Source organism: Mandrillus leucophaeus, unplaced genomic scaffold (assembly GCF_000951045.1).
Source record: "Mandrillus leucophaeus isolate KB7577 unplaced genomic scaffold, Mleu.le_1.0 Scaffold1025, whole genome shotgun sequence".
NCBI classification, from domain to species: domain Eukaryota; kingdom Metazoa; phylum Chordata; class Mammalia; order Primates; family Cercopithecidae; genus Mandrillus; species Mandrillus leucophaeus.
In genome coordinates this window covers 34,347-54,829 of record NW_012098377.1, presented here as the reverse complement: position 1 = coordinate 54,829, position 20,483 = coordinate 34,347, and the positions used below count along the sequence as shown (strand labels likewise).

Sequence of the window (20,483 nt, the reverse complement as noted above, 5' to 3'; positions counted from 1 at the left end):
TGTCAATCAGGATTTCATTAAAAAATTGTGATGTGATTCTTTAACAAAGGATCTTACCCTATGTACCTTTAATAGTGTCTTTCTGCAAACATGTACCTAATGTATAGGGAAATACTTTTATTTGGAATCTCTGAATCAACAGGGTTGTTTCTTTGAATGATTTTATTAATTCATTCTAAGTAAATGTTAAAATTGAATTTTACACAACTTCCCTGGACTCAACTCTTTCTTAAAGCTAGGCCCACCTGCAGATGAACTGTGATAAATTAAGCCAACAAGATTTATTCCTGCCTGTTTTAACCGGATGTGGTTGTGCTGTCTTTGTGGGTTAGAGCAGGGCTTCTTAAAGTTTAATGTGCATGTTGAAGCCCCTGGGGATTAAAACCCAGAGTCTGGTTCTGTAGGTCTAGGGTGGGTCCTGAAGTTCTACTTTTCTAACAGGCTCCCGGGTGAAGTTGTGTCTGCAGGTCTTTGGACAACACTTTGAATAGAAAGGGTTTAGAGTATTTTGTGGTCACTTTTTCCACATTGAAGTTTGGCACAGGATAGCACGGCAGAACCTTGGAAGGTGGAGACAGTTACTTTGTCAATAATTATTTCAATTGGGCAAGGACGGTTGGTTTATTTCTGGTCTTACTGATTTATTGCTGCATGTTCATTTGTCATTCCTTGGAGCAAAATTTTACTTATTATACAGATAATTTGTATCACCTTAAAAACATTTCAATGCAGATAACATTTATCCATGAAACGCTTTTATCATAATTTATCCATAATATGTGACTTTCAGTCATTTCACAAGGAGAACAGTTTGTCTCTAAATTAACTCAGCCTAATAAAAGGATTTGTTACTAAACTTTCAGTGGGAAACTTCTGCAAACATGTATCTAATATATAGGGAAATACTTTTATTTGGAATCTCTGAATCAAGAGGGTTGTTTCTTTGAATGATTTTGCTAAAATGATCAAAGAATATTTTTCCAGATGCTCACAGGAGAGCCACAATTACACCATTAGAGATAAATTTATTTGGTCTTAAGTGTTTGTCACTTTTCAGAATGTTCCTCATAAGTTGCAACTATTCCTATCAGTATTTAATGTGAGCTTCAACTAATAAGGAAGCATTAATTATTAGCCAAGTAGGAACAAATTCCAGTAGGATTAGAACATAGGATGGGAAGAGGTTTAGGGGCGGGGGCATGTGTACATAAGGAAGGTGAAGTTCTTAGGCGCCAATGATGAAATTTGCTTACATGATAATTATATTATTTTTAAAGGAAGTTTGGTATATTCCTTAACTTGGCTTTAACATTTAGCAGGAGCCCCTTTCTATTTCAGCTTCATTTTCAGCATAGTAGCCTTTCTGTACTTTTTCTATAAGACTTGGGCAACTGATCCAGGCTTCACTAAGGCTTCTGAAGAAGAAAAGAAAGTGGTGAGATTTCTTTGTTACTGATATTTTTAATAGGAGGGTTTGTAAACTTTAGAAAGTCATGTATGCAGATGTGTTGCTTTTTGTTATGGCTGCATGACATGTGGGGTGATATAGCAAAAATTAGATTTCCACTCTTAAACAGTTTTTTCGTTTATGTATATGAAAGTTTTAACACGTATTTTTATTTTCTGTTAAAGTAATACCCCACCAAGACTTTTTCAGATGTGATTCCTTTTAGGAATATGATCTCCTGCTTCCTTGTAATAACATTTTCATAATGGTCATTTAGCTTACATTTCCCCACTTAATAAATGAAGAGTAACTAGTCAGTGACTAGGGAGAGTCCTTCTGCTTATTGGCTGAGGAAACGCCCCTTCTCTTCCTCAAATGTGAAGTTCTCAGATCACATGGCATGTTTTCCGTTGCTCATGAATGTTTAGAAGTTGGAGAATGTTGTCTGTTACCTAAAGCCCGTGTTCCTGAAAGACCCAGCCCTTGGTGCTTGTAACTTTCACTTTTGATGTATACTGGTGGGTTTTTCTTTTTTAATGTGTGTGTATATGTGCATATTTATTTTTCTCTAGCAGATCATAACTGTGAGATGATTGCCATTCACAGAGATGAGGTGATAGGCGGGAGTGATGGGGTGGTATAATTTTTACGCATCCTAATTTATTAGCTGTTGGTTGAAAATGCAACCTTGAAGAGTCACCTCATTTCAAGCACAGAATGATTTGGTGGCAAGTATTCCAAATTGCTTTTCTAACTACTTCAGCTTGGAGCAAGAGCTGTGAGAATGGTATATAACTGTGCATAATACATTTTCCAATAAAAAGTGATAATAGGTCAAACTTCATGTCTTTCAGAATATCATCACCCTTGCAGAAACTGGCTGTCTGGACTTCAGAACATTTTGTACATCATGTCTTGTGAGTTTTTTCTTTATAATTTTTTTCCATAGTGAGAGCAAATTCTTGGTAATGTTGCTCATGTAAGCATTTGTCAGATCTTCATGGTATATTTATACACCTTTGTTTTTACCCATTTCTAATTTTACATTCCTGTCTGAACAGCTTTCTGTCTTGAACATATGGAAGAATGATGTTTATAATCTCTTGAAGTTGTCTCTGGTTACATCTCTCTGTGGATTATCCATTGTGTGTTTTATTTGCTTTTCTCTGTCATGAAGCATATATTAGAACTAACTTCAAATCAGAGGCTCATAATGACCTTAGCAACCACTTAGTGAAACCTCTCATTTTGCAATTGAGGAATCAAGGGAGGAAGTAAATTCTTCCAAATTATTGGTGCTGCTAAAAATGGAACTTGGGTTTCCTTCTCTTAGTTCTGTGCTTATTTTGCTCTGTGGTACTGCCTCATTTCCACTTAGCCAGTGTGAACAGGCTCTGGAATTCAGATCCCACTGAGTGATGTCCTAATCAAAGTAGACATATGGAAGTAAATACTAATAAGGCATTCCACAGCCTCTGTGTGAATTGATGGTCTGTTTAGGATTTGTGCCAATGCCTTTGTGACCTCAAGTTAAAATTTTGCTTGTGATTTGTTACCACTTTGAGACACTGGTTTTTGCTTAGGCCTATCTTGATTGCCCACTTAGATAAGGAAGCCATTAAGGTCACTCCATTGCCATGTATGCAACTCCTGTGTGGCTCGATATGATCAGCACTGCCTGTGGACTGGACGGTGCATAGGTGAGAGATTTAATTTTTCAATTACTACTTTGAAGTTAAGCATATGTTTAGTTATGACTCGCAGAAAAAGTGGAAGGGCATCCTAGGGCTCCATTTTCAATATTCCAATAGCAATGAGCCCATACATCATTATTATGCTACAGGTAATATAGTATTTGCACATGCATCATTCTGTTTGGTAGCCACAGGCCTGTGAAGTAGACGGAAAAGGTATTATCTCCATATTACCTGTAAAAATGCTAGATCATAGAAGTTAAAACACTTAACTTACAGTGACACAACTAGTAATATGTAAACCTAGGTCTCCTGATTCCAGTGGGTGTTATTCCTTCTGCCGGGTTTTGCTGCTTCAGGAGAAGGTCAGACCATGATGTAGTAGCTGAGGAGCATTTGTGTCATTAGCACTGAAACGCTCCCATCTCCAGCATTGAGAAGGCAGCTTGTGCAAGAGAAGACTTAGTTGCCTGGCCCTTCCCGCTTCCCTTCTGTAGAAGTTTCTCAGATTGTGGGTTGCCAGTCTTCGCATGTCCAGTAGCAACGTGTAAATTTATTGCTGCTCCTCATATTCGTTTTCTGTGTTCCCCCGATTAAGTCAATCCTTGATATTCAACGTGTTACATGGGAGGAGGAAAGATGCAGGGTATGATTAGTCCAAAATCCTGCCTGGTTCCCTTCCTTCCATCACAGGATAGGACAGCCTAGAGCAGTGTTTGCTTAGTTAACTGTATTCTATTCCAGAAGTTTTACTTTTACAAACATGTTACATGGAAGGAAGAAAGAGACTGTATGATTTGTTTAAATTCCTGCCTGCTTCTCTTCCTTCCATCATAGGATAGGCCAGCCTAGAGCAGTGTTTGCTTAGTTAACTTTATTCTATTCCAAAAAAGTATCTTCTTTTAAGTAAGTAATTAATAAATAATAGTTCAGTTAACATAGACAGTTGACTGTGACATATCAGAAATGTGTGGTTTGATTTAATGGTACTTAAAAGCAAAGCAACAGCTTTATTTCTGTTTTACTTTGGTGAAGACTTTTGACAGGAAAGTGGTTAAGGAGGTCTTATGTTGAAAATCAGAAGAAACGAAAATATTAAGTATTTTTTTTTCTTTTTTCTTTAGGTTTTGGCAATCATCACTATTACATATTCTTCTTGTTTTTCCTTTCCATGGTATGTGGCTGGATTATATATGGATCTTTCATCTGTAAGTGTAAATTTTTCTTACAACAAGCACATACACCTACACCCATTTCTACTTTTCCTTGTAAACCGTTGTATATCACATTCTGGCTGGGTGACTATAAACCATACCCCGAATAAGAACAAAGCAAATGCCTCTAAGACTCCCTCAGCTGCAAGAAATACAAGATGAGGTTAGTTCTCAGTACTTTAGGAAAAAAATGTGATAAATTTGAGAAGTGGTCAAAAATAGAAATTCATTTAAGGCAAATACAGATTTGCTCCCCAGTGAAGAGGGAAAGTCAGTTGCTGAAGTAGAAAGTAGGAGGTGATAAGTAAATTAAAAAATGTTTTAAAAAAGTCAGTGGTAGAGAGGTTGGGGGATAGTTGTCCAGTCGTTAAGGAAGAAACCTCTGAAAGCACATGCCATTTGGTAAGTATCAAGTTGAAACTGAGAACTGATGGGAATACTAACAGTTAAAAGGTTGGAAATAGTAACTTGAAAGAAAACATTAGATCACTTATTCTGTGGCCCTGAGGAATGAAAAAAGCTTTCAGTAGCAGTTTAAAAGAGTATATAGGGTCTCACATAGAGAATGACAGCCAGCTGTTCTGAGGTGGTTGACTAAGAAGGACAGGGTTTAAATTGAAGCAAGAAGAATTTTGGCTATCTCTTAAGAATTGCATGATTACATTTTTCAGACCTTGGAAATAGGTTACCTAACTGGAAAAACCTATGGTGTTTGTAGTTTATTTATTTGGACTTTAACTGTTTATTATTTATTTGTTTTGAAGGCTTTGGGAGAATTGGGCTCTAAACACAGAGGCTTCACTTCTAATCTGTTTCCATCCACCCTCCTGTTATGTTCTTGGTCAAATCTTAGACTCTACCAGTAGAGTACTGGTTTGTTGCTTGAGCTGAAGTCTGGGGTAATTCCGAAAGACATTAAGAATGTTTTTTTCCCCTAAGCATCCTAAGCCCAGTACACATACACTTTTTTCCTCTCTTTCTCTCTTCTGTGTCTCTGTCTCTCTTTAGTTTAAAATTTTTGTTAGTTTTCGAAAGGCAATTCTTTGTACACTTGCCCCCCCAGCCTCCCAGTTTCCCTCCCTGGAAATATCAAGTATTACAAATTTTGTTTTGTTTGGGGTTTCATTTTTAGAGATTATTAACTAGTATCTATGTGTAATGAGTTAATTTTTGCCTTGCCATAGGCATGGAGGGCTTCAGTTACCTTGTCAGACCCTTTCCTACCTGACGCCTTGGGTGTCTTTGATCAGTAGGCAATGCTTTTGTAGCTAAATATAACTGTCACCATGTTAAATAGGTCTAGTAGAAGGCTGTGATCTCTGAGCTCAGTTCTTGCCAAAGGCCACCAGTAACCCTGAGCATTCTGTTTTTATTTTAATTAATTTTAATTTTATTTGTTTGTTTTTTGCTTATTTATTTACATATTTTTTGAGACAGGGTCTCACTCTGTTGCCCAGACTGGAATGCAGCGGCACAATCATGGCTCACTGCAGCCTTAACTTTTTGTGCTCAAGTGATGATCCTCCTACCCTGGCCTCCCAAATAGCTAGGACTACAGGTGCCTGTCACCATGTCCAGTTAATTTTTAAATTTTTTGTGGAGATGGCATCTTCACCATGTTGTCCAGGCTGGTCTCAAGCTCCACGCCTCAAGTGCTTCTCCTGCCTCAGCTTCCCAAAGTGCCGGGATTACAAACATGAAGTACTGCACCTGGCCAGCATTCGATTTTTAAAACTTCTTAGATTATGTCTTATGGTGTAAAAAATAAAAGAGTTTTTGACAGTGCTTGTTTCTATTGAGAAAGCTTCCTTTCAAAGCCTGACAGTAAAGCATATTCCTGGAAAACCTTTGTAAGTTGGCACATGGACCAACTTGTCTCTTGGACTGAATCCTATGGGAGAGGAGCCAGAGTTTACACCTCTCCTGCCTCTCCTCTCTTCTCTCTCTTCACTAAAAATAGTCACCTTTGTTTGGCATCTATGACCAGCATAAGACTGTATTGATAAGGACAGAAGCGATTTTTCATCACATTCAATCTTTCCAAGTTAGTTTTTTATTACACATATTGATTCTTCCCTCCTCTTTGTCTTTTTTCTCTGGCTGTGAACCAATTTTCATACTACATTTTGTTTCATAAGAACAGTCCCACCTTATATTCACTTACAACTGTATAAACTAACTGAGTGTATTTTGTTACCTTTATTCCATTTATATTCCAGCAATATTTCTTTACACTGAATGAGGGTATTGTGTCATTTATTATTATTTCACAGACAAAACATGAACTTGTGCTCCATTTCTCTAATGAGGCCTCACTGTTATCCCACCTCCCTTGTTTACCATTAATGCTGTATTGCTAGAGCCCTGCTCTATACTCTCCTTCTCATGTGATCCAATAGCTGCTACTTCTGTACAGCCTCCATCCATTTCATCTTTTGTAAGGTCTGTTTACAAGGTGGACAGTAAGTGACTCCAAAAGTGTCCTCTTCTACAAGTTACAGAAAGAAATATTGTAGATTACCATCAGGAAGAACTCTGTAACTATCAGAGCCATCTAAAGATGAAAATGATTGACTTGGAATGATATGAGTTCCCTACCATTAGCCATTGGCCAGCTGATAAGAATGTATTAGCACAAATTAAAGTGTTACATTGCATAAGATAATGTATATGACAACTTGCTGTCATATCTTTGATATTAAATCTGAAAACCAGTATTCTGAAAACTTCAGTGTGAGATCATGCTGTGTTATCAAAAGAATTCCCAGAAGGGAGCAGTAGAAACCCATAAACTGAAAGAAAATAGACATTCTTTCCCACTCAACAGCTGTTTTCTCCACCTACTGTTGGAAATTATATTCTTTTTTGTGATATCAGGTGCATGAGATGCATCTTTCTTTGCTATCCTAATGAGACGCTCTAGAGAGAGTGTAATTTGCCTTAACTTGTACCTTGATTGCTACTCTGTGATGATTGCTCTTAGAATGCTTCTGGCATATATTCATGAAAGATGGTTGGGAATCAGAGACTTAAAGAGAAAAAAAAAAAGTAGACCAAAAAAGAAGTAGATTTTTAGGATTTAAATGTACAGTTGACAGGAAAGTCATGGACTCATTTTCTTCCTGTCCCTGGAGGTCTTCAGAGCAGCATTGGAAAAATGTCCAAAACTATTTATCAAATTGTCAGAGGCATTTATGAAACCTCGAGGTGCAAATCGACAGAATTCTCTTTAAAAAATAATTCACCCTTTATGCATGGCCAGGGTGCCTGTAAAAGTCATTGAATTTACATAACCTTGAAGATCTGTTCCCTTGTTTCTGCTGCTTCCTGTGTGTATTTCTCCTTACTGCTGCTCCTAGCTACATGGGTTAGGAGGTTAATGTGAAAGGTCATAGTAAAGTTCTTTAACTGGCACACCTGGGGAGAAACTGAGCTGTGACAATCTGAGTTTTGCTCTATATTCTTTTCCCAGGAGTGTCTGTCTTGTGAGTCTCTTCATCTGGCCTTTCTTCCTCTGCAGATTTAGTTATGGTGTCAGTGCAGAAGTATACCCATGCCTAGCTCCCTGCATGCTATTAGATTGTATTCTGATGACATCTAGGTGCTTACGGGATATCTTGTGCCCGCAGCAATGGCCGGTTCATCTGAACCCTTAATAAGAGTTTATATTCAGTCCTGTAATAGACCCATAGTTGCTATAAACATGAATACGGTAGGGAATGTTCTGAACAAATTGTTAACTTCAAGATAGTGTATCTTATGCTGAATGCAGATTTTAGTAAAGATTTTTTGTACCCTTTTTGTTATTCCTTCACTGTCAACTACTTATACAGTGTTATCGTAGCCTCAATTAACATTAAGCCACCGTTTTGTCATCTTTAGTTTTTGAGCTGTCATGTGGAAAATGAAACCTTAAAATTGAATCATGATCTGTGCCATACTTTCTCTTCTCCCTACACAGAACTGCAGTGATTTTATCTTCTTGGAGACTGATAACTAGTTTATTGCCTGTTTTTTTTTTTTTTTTTTTTTTTGGTGAATTCTTGCTCTGTCACCCAGGCTGGAGTGCAGTGGCCAGATCTCAGCTCACTGGGACTTACCTCAATCAGATTGTGGCCTGTTCCCCTTGGGTTTTATATATCTTGATGCTAGCAACTTTCCATTTCTCATGGTCAACATTTTTATTATTAAATCAACTCTTTCAGGTATTTATTTCTCTTCTTATAATGGCTTTGAGTAAAATTTCCAAAACTTGTAGTGAGATAGACTTGAATTTAAAATCAGAAGATGTACATTCTGTTTTTACCTCTGTCACTGACTCTGTGGGTCTAGCCATGTCATTTAACCACACTTGAATTTCAGGTATTTTGTCTGTAAAATGAGGACAATAATGCCTATCTACTACATTAAACCACAAAATGGTTTAAAGGTTAGCATAATAAATTATTGGAGTTTAACCTAGGAGTTACCTAATCTGACCTCTTTATTTTATAGATAGAAGTATAGAAAGGTAAATTGAATTGCTCAAGGTCACCCAGTGTGTGGCAAAATCAGAACTGGAAACTTGGGTCTTCTGACAGTCCCATTCGAGGGCTTTTTCCATTGTACAGTTAAATTATATGTTGTGTGTAAGCATAGTATAAGCTGTAAACCGTCATGCAAACGTGAGAAGATTGTTTTCCCTCAGTTTTTCCAACCCTGTTTGTTACCTTTATTACTATGCAGTGTTTAAATGGATGAGAGTGGAAAGAAATGAAAAATACATCACTAACCGATGGTCATAGTAATTACATTTTCAGAGAAGGCCATGGCCATTAGAAAGTTCAAGCTCCAGGGCAGTAGTCACTTTCAGCTTTCTCCAAAGCTTTAGTCCCTTCCCTGCTGCCTTCCAACCCCTATGAGCCTAACCTATTTCTCATGATTGCTGTGTCCTGCCCACGTGGAATGGGAAGCAGGTGGTCATCAGTCTGAATCAATTACTGTAAGACCTCAAAAAATTAGAGCATTACTCAACCAAAGCAAAGTGTATTCCACTTTTATGGGAAAGTAATCAATTTCAAAATAATAATGATGATAATAATAACAAGAAGAGAAGGAAGGGAGGGAGGGAAAAAGAAAGAAATAAAAGAGAAGAAAGAAAAGAGAAAAAAGAAAAAAAAATGTTTAGGGATGAAATTGAATTAATAGTATTGACTAAACTGAGGTTTCTGAACATTCCTCTCAATCTCCTATCACTCTGACATCAATAGACTCCGGCAGCAAGAATAGATACTAGCATCTGTGATAATATTATCATTTGTAATACCTAGTATTTATAATGCTTTGAGACATCATTTCTAATTATCTTTCTTTTTTTCTGGAATCTTAGAATAAGTACAAGTATATGAGGTGATAATATCCTTAATTTTTTAGAAAAAGGTCAATAAGGCAAAAAATGGATTCAAAGTTTCAGATAATTTCAAAAGGAAGAATTCAGAACAAAGCTGTTTTCTTAATGAACAAAACAATCCAGTTCTTTGAAAACGTTTGTTTCCTGAGTGCTCCGGGTAGTCGTGGCTTTGACTGTAGCAAGTCAAGCTAAGTGTTTAGGTGTTGGTTAGGAGCATGGGCTTTATTCTCACACTGACCAAGGAGTCAGTACCAGCTCTCCCACTCTAAGCTGTGTGGCCTTGAATCAGTTACTTCATCTCTCTAATCCTCTGCATTAGGTATTTGATTTTATTTACTTATTTATTTATTTATTTATTTATTTATTTATTTATTGAGACAGAGTTTTACTCTTTTGCCCATGCTGGAGTGCAGTGGCAGGATCTCCGCTCACTGCAACCTCCGCCTTCCCATTTCAAGTGATTCTCCTGCCTCAGCCTCCCAAGTTGCTGGGATTACAGGTGCCCGCCACTACGCCCGGCTAATTTTTGTGTTTTTAGTAGAGATGGGGTTTCACCACATTGGCCAGGCTGCTCTCGAACTCCTGACCTCATGATCCACCCGCCTCGGCCTCCCAAAGCACTGGGATTACAGGCATGAGCCACCACACCCTGCCGCGTTAGGTATTTTAAATAGATTATCTCAAATCCTTAAAAAATATGATGAGGGTGGTATGATGAGCTGTTTTACAGATAAGGAACTTGAGGTTTAAATGAGATGACTCTGAATAGTTACGGTTTTTCATGATTTAAGAATTTTTAAGTTTCCTTAATTCTCAGTCTTCCCCACGTTTTTGGAATTAAATGTTCTTTACTTCTAATTAACTTTTTCTTTGACCCTTTTCAAGGAGATACTAAAGAGAACACACAAGTTGAGATAATTGCACTAATACCGATCTTATATTGTTTTATCTAAAAGTTGCACACTGAATGTGCTGAAAATTAAACATTACCATATGCCATAGCTTGAATTAATATAGCAATTATTTCACAACTCTAAGTCAATGTATAGTTCTTTCTTGAAGGTTAATAAAAATTAGACAATTAAACAATTACAAAATGCCCAGCTACTAGATTTATGTGGGAGAGTATAGTTTAAGGCTGCTGCATCTCTGCATCACCATGATCGTTGATTAGAAAGCTGGGGGATATTGTCTTTAGGGGACTACTGAATGTTTGCCAGTGTCCTGTGATGTACTGCTAAGAGTGATGGAGCTACGATGTGGGATTTTTCATGTACCTTCCACCCTTCTTTTTCAGATTGCCTTTCTGGGCCTGACCTCCCATGAGAGAATCAGCCTGCTGAAGCAGAGCAAGCATATGAAACAGACGTTGTCCCTCAGGAAGACACCATACAAGTAAATGAGACCTGTTTTGGACACTGAGTCCTGTGGAAGATCCCTAGTCACTGGTTTCCTAAGCTGGTGCCACTGCCCATGGCCTTGTTGCTGTTCTCTAACTTGCCTTCTAGTACAGTTGATCCCCCTTTTCTTAGAGAAGATTTAGTGATGGGGTGAGTGGTAAAGTCGTGAGCCCCAAGGTGGTAAGAATTTGAGAGTTAGTTTACTGGACACAGCACAAATAGTAAGTGACTTTGAAGTTTTGCCAAAGTGGGGAATCTCTCCAGTCAAGCCACATGGTCACGAGGTTGTTTGTTGCTGGCGTGGAGTCGATGTGAGATAATTAAGTGTATGGCTGAGGGAGCCAGCCACAAGGTGCTCTGTAGAAAGTGTTTGCTTGTGTGCTTTGCCAGGATTTTCAGCCTGGCTTTCTATCACCAGTAATTCTTCTAGCCCTATGTTGAATGTGCCGACTTGTACCAGGGAGAAGCCAATTTTTCAGGTTTGGATTTGTTCCCCCTGGAGCATTTGGTTGTATGAAACACGTTTTCAGTTGAAAATGAGAGTATGTGTAGAAAGACCTTCGTCTTATGATATGAAAGATCAGACTTTGAAGCTTATCTCCCTGCCACTTATGGCAGGGTCTTGGAAACTGGGAGTGCTGCAGAGGTGACCCAGAGCCCTCTGGGGATTTGAACGTTCGCTGCATATCTCATGAGCAGTCTATTTTAAAGCATGCTCTTGGTACAAGATGAAACTGTTAGGCTGTTAGACAAGGGGATCAGAGACTGGAATATGACTACAATGTGTATTTAGGAGAGGAGAGAAATTGACTTAATTGGGAAGAGATGGCTCAAGCAGTGGGGAGTGGAGAGGAGTGTAAACTTGTGACGATAGTTTCACATTGACAGTGATAATAAAGTCCCTTTCTTTGTAGCTTAACCAGAGGAATAAACATTTACTCCACTAAACTATGGAAGCCGTGGTAGAGTTGGAATTTGAAGCTGAGCCTTGAGAGATGTGGGGCAGGGCACAATGGAGTTGGGAGGCAGGAAGGGCATTCCAAGCCCTAGAGAAGAGTCTGAATAGAGGGACACATGAGAGCTCTAGAGCACGTTTGCTGAGTGATGGCAGCATCAACTAGAGGAACTCAACGGAAAACTGAGTCCTGCCCAAACCAAAGATTTTACTTGTTTTCCTCCCCTAAGTTACTTTTACTCCATACAGTAGTCACCCTTTCTCCACGAGGGATATGTTCCAAGAACCCCAATGGATGCCTGAAACTGCAGATAGTACTGAACTCTGTATATACCATGTTATTTAAGTCTGATAACCCAACAGGCAGGTAGTGTAGACAGAGTGGAAACACCAGACAAAGGGATGATTTATGTTCCAGGCGGACAGAGCTGGATGGCGTGAGATTTCATCATGCTCCTCAGAACGGGAGGCAATTTAAAGCTTATTAATTGTTTATTTCTGGAATTTTTCATTTTAATATTTTTGGGCTGCTGTTGACCACAGGTAACTGAAACTGAAACCAAGGGGAAGGGGACACTAACTAGCTTTTGAGGCAGGCCCTATACATTTCTAGCATGTGTCCTCACTGCCACCCCATCAACTCCACATAGCCCTTTTCCCAGGAAGTTGCCCTCTGAGTAGTGTTGGTCCTTTAGTGGCAGCAATACCATCATCCCCATGCAGAACACAATCTTCTAAACGCAGTCATCCCCATGGACAGGTGTGTTATGATGTGTGTAAGGGATTGGGTTGGGCACTTAAAAGATAGAACATATGCGTAAAAATGAGCATTTCTCATAACTGGAATAGATAGTAGTACTTCCGAAATTTAAAGGAGAAAAAATGATGCCTAAGACAGTGTAGTCAGGAAAGCTCCAGTGGAAATGTGGACGTTGGCCTGGGCCTTGAGAGCTGGTAGGACTTGAAAGGATAAGGGGGTTCCTGAGCTAAGTGTAGAGCAGTGTGCGTTCCAGGCCCACACAGCTATGATCGTGGGAAAAACAGAACCAGAGTGCACAGGGAGCTAGAACTTGAGGGATACACTGTATAGAGCCTTGAATACAAAGAGGAGGAATGTTTTTTGAGCCTCTAGGCAGAGGAGTGTCTTTAAAGGGTTTTGATTGGGAAGTGAGGTGCTATGACTATATCAGGGTTTTTGGAGGACAACAGTCTGCAATATGCAAGATGAATTAAAAGGAATTGAGACAGAGAATTCATTTAGAGAGTTACTTACAAAGTTTAGGGAAAATCCCATCTTGTTGATTAAGTTGTTCTGGCCTATGTGGCCTTTGAGGTAATCAGGGTCTGAATTAGGGAAGTAGGAATAGAAAGAAAGAAACTTATTGATGTCAGTGGCCAGTCCATTAAGTGGGGAATCCAAAATGAAGTGATGACGAAAAGCCCAATTAAGTTACTGAGCAGAAGCCAGGAATCTCAAAATACAGATTCAGGTCCAGAAATAGGTTTCAGTTTTAAGGTCCCAGAAGCCCAGGAACTATCTGATTTACCCCTGGATTTCTGCAACATGTTCAAAGGACATTGTACCTTATAGATTCTCCATGAATGTTTGTCAAGCTACACAGGAAATATAGTAAGACATATTCTCTTTTTTTTTTCTTGGCAGCCTTGGATTCATGCAGAACCTGGCAGATTTCTTTCAGTGTGGCTGCTTTGGCTTGGTGAAGCCCTGTGTGGTAGATTGGACATCGCAGTACACCATGGTCTTTCACCCATCCAGGGAGAAGGTTCTTCGCTCAGTATGAAGAAAAGCAACCCAAAACTCTCAATCTGATTTGTTTTTGTTTATGTTGATGCCCTATAGTTTGAAAGTAATGTAAAGATTTAGAGTTCACCTAAATCCAAAGGAAAACACTGGTGGTTTTTTAAAGCCATTGGGTAAAAAAAGTTCTCAATAAAGGCACTACAATTTTTTAGATTTAGAAAGATGGACTTTTCTGATAAATCTTGGCAGACATCTAAAAAAAAAAACATTTTTCACAAGAAAACGCAAGTTACTTTTTTTGGAAATAATACTCACTGATTATGGATAAAATGGAGTATTTTCAGATGCTATATTGGCTGTTTCAAAATAGTACTATTCTTTAAACTTGTAATTTTTGCTAAGTTATTTGTCTTTGTTGTATCTATAAATATGTAAAAAATATTTAAATAGATGTACCTGTTTTGCTTTCACACTTAATAAAAAAAAATTTTTTTTGTAGTTGAGACTTGGTTTCTGACACTTAACACTTCTAGAGTCTTAAATTAAGATGTACATAGGACACAAAGAAATTAGTTCACAATTCCAGGAATAAGTTGAGATTATGATTAATACCAGTAAGCAAGATTTAATTTGATTTTTCATCTTACTTAGAAAATAGAACATAGAAAGTCTTAAATTTTAATTACAACTTAGTAACCTCAAAATATTAGACTGGTATGACTATAATTACTAATTTCCCTTGTTCTACAGGAAATGCTAATTCAACTTTAACTCTAGTATAGTAACTCTAGTATAGTATTTATACATCCCTGGGCATGCCACCTTCCTGCTGAACAACCTCCCTTGAGTTCCTGTTGCTCTTGGGGTAAAAGCAGAAATTCTCATTGTGCCCGACAAAGCCTTGAAGCATATGATCCTGTTTTGTTTAGCATTGTCAGTGGATCACGTTGTACTCTAATCATGTTGGCCTTTCATTTCAAAGATCCATTCTTTCTTCTACCAGAGATAAGAGATGCAGATAAGGAAACTAAAGCCAAAGAAGTTTTTATCTTCTCCAGGGTCACAGAGATACTAAATGGGGCTGCCACTCTACAGTCCCAATCACCTAGAATATTGCGTGACACATAGTATTTGTTCAAAAAATATTAGAATTTGTTGAACTAATTTCAGGGTTTTAAGCAAGAGAGGAAGCTATCAGAATTGTGTTTGAAGAATGTGCTGCTCAGTTGGGGTACAGAAGAGCTTTTTCAAGGTATATTCTTTCTCCCTTCTCTCACCAGCTCCTACCAAGTTAGTATTGTGATCCAAATGGTCCAGAGACTTTAGATCAGAGTCACAGGGCCAGGGTGGGTGTCTGGGGCTCACAGTTTAAAATTCAGTTTCTCCATCTCAGACTTTTCACATCAGTCTCTGGGGAGAGAGTGCTGGAATCCTAATGATTCTTACATGTGCACAATACTGTTTGAGAATCATTTACTTAAGGAACCTTACATTCTCCATTCTCTACATTGTGAAAAGTTATTTTTTTAAGTTTGAGAATCACTGTTTAATCGGTATGCAGTTGTAGTGGTAAAGAGACCAGATTCTAGGGACCCTGGGTTTGAATCTTTGACCTGCTAATTACTGCATAAGTTACTTTTAATCCCTTTGGGCAAATGACATAAATCTCTAGAGCTTCAGTTTCCTCATTTGGATTATGTAGATAATAATACATAATTTGAAATGTCATTATGTGAATTAAATGTGTCAATGTTTAAAAGTGCTTAGAATTATATTTGGCATATAGTAAATGTTCAATAAATGCTGGCTATTAATTTAGAAGTCTAACAGAAAACTGATTACAGGAAAGATAAGCTAGAGGTAGAGAAATGCACCGAATCCACCCTTCCGTGCTCTGTGTTGTATGTTCTAGGGCTAGAATTCTGCAAGCTACAGTCTCCCTGCGAGACTTCCCACTAAAGTCTGCGAGTAGACTGCAAGGAGGAGCAGAAAAGGGACTTATTTCATTCTTGCCAGCTATTCCTCTCAGTGTTGCTCCAGCAGTGGCCCTTCGCCCCACAATGACATTTGGAACCAGTGTCCAACTCTTCCTCTTCCCAAAACCTACTTCATCGTGCCCTGTTAGAAGCACTAGCAATAACCAGGCAGGGCTCTCTTCTTTGACATCTGACTTCTGCCCTGGGAGACTTCTTCTCTGGGCATCTGAATTATGATAACCCATCTCTTCTCTTAGTTTCCCTAGCCCCAGGAGTGGTAGCTGCCTCTAGCAATTACTATCTCTGTGTTAAGTCAGTGTGTTCCCTTTTTACTTTTTCAAAAATAACAGCACCTGTTTAGCTAATTCTCTCTACTATGTTCTCTTTATTAAAATAACTAGTGTGGTTTCTATTTTTCTGGTGAAACTTGACAGATACAGAATATTAGAAATAAGCTGTTATTGATGGTCTAGGCAAGAAGTAATGAAGGCCTGAAGCAAGATGACGACAGTGGCACAGAGGAGACCCAGCAGGCCCAGATCACTGATGGGATGCGGGGAGTAAAAAGAGGAGCCAAAGATGGCTTTGAAATGTTGAACCCAATGAATGAGAGGATGAAGATGCTACTCTGAGAAATAAGGAACACAGTGCGGGGAGAATAGGTGAGGAGTTTGGTGGCTGGGATCTACTGAGTTTGAGGTACTCGCAGGCTCTCCAGTGGGAAAGTCTAGAAGGCAACTGGAAAGAGGCCAGGACATAGATGGAAACCATCTACGTAGATGGATAAGATTGTCACAGGGGAGAGGTAGAAAATAAATGAAAATGGAGAGTCACCTTCCTCACATGGAAAGATGTATGCTAGGGCCGGGCGCGGTGGCTCAAGCCTGTAATCCCAGCACTTTGGGAGGCCGAGACGGGCGGATCACGAGGTCAGGAGATCGAGACCATCCTGGCTAACACAGTGAAACCCCATCTCTACTAAAAAATACAAAAAAAAAAAACTAGCTGGGCGAGGTGGTGGGCGCCTGTAGTCCCAGCTACTCGGGAGGCTGAGGTAGGAGAATGGCGTAAACCCGGGAGGTGGAGCTTGCAGTGAGCTGAGATCCGGCCACTGCACTCCAGCCTGGGCGACAGAGTAAGACTCCGTCTCAAAAAAAAAAAAAAAAGAAAAAGAAAGATGTATGCTAAAAACAGACCAAAGATAAGAACTAATGCGAACAAACAGACTAAAAAGTGTGAGAGAAAGGAGAAGGGCAGGAGCAAGAGCTTATGGGATATAGATTTAGGGAGCTAGAGAAGGAAGAAGTAACTAAAAGGAGATCGAGTAAGAGGACAACACAGTAGTGTCAGCCAGGCGCATTGCCACTCCTATAATCCTAACATTTTGGGAGGCCAAGGTGGGCAGATGACCTGAGGTTGGGAGTTTGAGACCAACCTGACCAACATGGAGAAACCCCATCTCTACTAAAAATTCAAAATGAGCTGGGCGTGGTGGTGCATGCCTGTAATCCCAGCTACTCGGGAGGCTGAGGCAGGAGAATCGCTTGAACCCGGGAGGTGGAGGTTGCAGTGAGCCGAGTTTGTGTCATTGCCCTCTATCCTGGGCAACAAGAGGGAAACTCCATCTCAAAAAATAATAATAGTGTCATAGAATCAAGGGAGGATTCATTTCAGAGAGGAAGCAGTCAATTGGCAGGAACTAAGGAGCGGCTTGAGCAGAAGTTGAGAATAGCTGACGAAAGACAAAAGAGTTTGTGATTAAGAGGTTATTAGTAGGGCCGGGCGTGGTGGGGATTGGCAAATCACTTTAGGCCAGGAGTTCGAGATCAGCCTGGCCAACATGGTGGAAACCCCATCTCTACTAAAAATACAAAAATTAGCCAGGCGTGGTGGTGCGTGCCTGTAATCCTAGCTACTCAGGAAGCTGAGGCAAGAGAATCACTTGAACCCAGGAGGCAGAGGTTGCAGTGAGCTGAGATCATGCCATTGCACTATAGCCTGGGCAACAGAGCGAGACTCCATCTCAAAAAAAAAAAAAAAAAAAAGAGGTTATTAGTGACCTCAGTTATTAGTGGTGGTTGAGGATGGAGAGTAGGGGCAAGGAAGACTAAAGAATCTAAAAGACTCTTTAAACTCTAGACTAAGTGGAATCTAGTATTACAGTTTGGCTCTGAAAGGAGAAAGAAGGCAGTAGCTTGTGGCATAATAGCAAAGTTTAGTCTGTTTTATTTTAAGTCCAAGACAAACCCAATCATGTTTTTCAGGGCCAGGGGAATGTGACTGTTATGCTATTTTGCCATAACTTCATTCCTTTCTTCAAATATCTGTGTAGCCACATTGGAGACAACAAATTTGAATCTCTTTCACAAATATCAGGCAAAATCTTGATCATGCCCCCTGTGACTTAGGATGGATGCTGGCGCCATGAGAGTGGAATCACTTGGATGTAGCACAGTCTATGTTTCAGGTGTGTAGTAGTCACGGGAGCTCATACAATAATAAATATCCTCCCAATCTCAGTGGCTTCACACAGTGTTTCTTTCTCATGTCATGGTCTGTTTAGCTGTTAACAGGTGTTCTTCCATGCAGTGACTCAAGCTGCTTCCCACCTAGTGGCTCCACCATTTCCCAGGGCCTCAGTATCCACTGGACTTCTGCAGACAGACATATGGAAAGAATGGAGACTCTCCTGAAAGGTCATGGAGGCCAGGACTTCATTGGCCAAACTTAGTCGTGTGTCTCAGTGAACAGTAGGGGAGCCTGGGAAATGTAGTGGAACAGCATGCCCAAGAAGCGGAGGGGAAGTACAATTGCTGAACCACAATAAGCTTCTTCCTTTGTTTTTTTCTAAACTCATTCAATCCAGTATGTAATAAACTTTTAGATTCTAACAGAATTTGCATTTAGCCTGGCCTATACTCTCCCCTATTTCATTCACTCAACAAATGTTTGTTAGGTGTCTACTGTGTGTCAAGCACTGTGAATGACTTGACATGTCACATTCTAACAAGCAGGCAAATGGGAATTCAAAAGTTCAATACAATGACATAAGTGCTGTGCTAATTGCATACTGGCTATGGGAGTGCAGAGGTGGATTAATTCTGCTCGGGTAGTTCAGGAACAATTTGCAGAGGAGATGGCATTTGACCTGTGACTTGCTTAATAGGAGTTCACCAGGCTAAGAAGTTGGATTAGTGGGTAGAGATGGGGGGAGGTTCCCATCTTCCAGGAATTCTAGGCAAAAGGAACAGCATTAGCAAAGGCATGATGGGGTGTGGGTTCTGGGCATATTTGGAAAGCTCCAGGTCTTTGAGTGTAGCTGGAACTTGTGTGGAAGAGATTGTCTGAAGCTAAGTCGAAGGGGTAAGGCCGAGGCCAATTTGTGAAAGTCTTTATGTGATACACTGTTATGGGCTGAACTGTGTCTCTGCAAAATTTATTTGTTGAAGTCCTAACCCCCCAGTACCTCAGAATGTGATGACTGCATTTGTAGATAGGGTCTTGAAAGAGGTAATTAAGTTAAAATGAGGCCATTCAGGTGGTCCCTAATCCAATATGACTGGTGTCCTTCTAAGCAGTGGAGATTGGGACACAGACACCCACAGAGTAAAAACCACGTGAAGACAAAGGGAGAAGACAGCCATCCCCAAGCCAAGAAACGAACACTGCTGACACCTTGATCTCAGACTTTAGCCTGCAGAAATGTGAGACGATACATTTCTATTAAGTCACCCAGTCTGTGATACTTTCTTATGGCAACCCTAACGGACTATTACACATCCTAAAAAGAGGGATGGAGGGGATGTATTCTAGAAACATTTGGAGTCAGAATCCAGGAGGCTTGAGAAGTGAGGCAAGGTGGGGTGAGAAAGGGAGCAAAGCTAAGGATGGCTAAAGTTTTTAGCTTCAGATTTCCTGGGTAGATGGACGGTGGGGCGAGTCACTGTGAAATGCAGCAGAGGAGGAGGAGGTTGCATTGTCCTGTGGTCACTTCTCAAATGTATCTTACCCCTCAGCAAACCTGGAAATCCCAAGCATAGTGCCAAGATCGTATACTGTTTTAAAGCTCATGTAGGGCCTTGTCCAATGCACTACATAAACAGCACTGAATAAATGCTCATTTCAAAGAAAGCCTTTCCCAGGGGACTTGGAGCGTGGAAAAACCCACGGTTTAGCCAAGTATTTTATAGTTCTTATCACTAGATTTTCACTTGCTTTCATGTATTCCAAATAATTCTGAATTGCACAGTGCTGGGAGAAGTGCTGTGGTTGTTAAAAGCAGAAGCCCAAGAAGTGCTTGAGCCGCTGAAACTTGCTGAAGAGGCAGAGAAAGACATTTCTAATTGGCTGCATTTCATTTGCGAGGCTGGCAATTTGACGTAGAAGTCTTAAGAAAATTGCTAAACCCCAGGGAATTGTCCTAGAATAAAAGAAAATCATCCTCATGTCATTTATAATACAGAGGCAAATGCCATGCTTTGTTGTCATTTCAGAGTTTTCACAAGATGTGTAACATTACAAAGCCCACGATAGGACAAAAGGATCAACTCTTCAGCAATTTTATTAGTTTTGATTTTCCTTTTAGATTTTGCTATCATGTTCTCTATTTTCTCCCAGACCCCCTGTTTTCTTCTCCATTAGCAGTA

General features: G+C 39.7%; 1 protein-coding gene across 1 annotated transcript in view; it reads left to right on the top strand.

Moving 5' to 3' along the window:
- ZDHHC13 (zinc finger, DHHC-type containing 13) overlaps nt 1-14,359 on the top strand; it is a 53,144-nt gene extending 38,785 nt beyond the window's left edge. Inside the window, exons 11-17 of the mRNA XM_011977281.1 lie at nt 1,311-1,435; nt 2,302-2,364; nt 3,054-3,147; nt 4,266-4,349; nt 8,415-8,560; nt 11,042-11,139; nt 13,763-14,359. Of these exons, the coding sequence (XP_011832671.1) occupies nt 1,311-1,435; nt 2,302-2,364; nt 3,054-3,147; nt 4,266-4,349; nt 8,415-8,560; nt 11,042-11,139; nt 13,763-13,901 (749 nt within the window). The 3' untranslated portion in view covers nt 13,902-14,359. The remainder of the gene's footprint in view (nt 1-1,310; nt 1,436-2,301; nt 2,365-3,053; nt 3,148-4,265; nt 4,350-8,414; nt 8,561-11,041; nt 11,140-13,762) is intronic.
- The last annotated feature ends 6,124 nt before the right edge of the window (nt 14,360-20,483 follow it).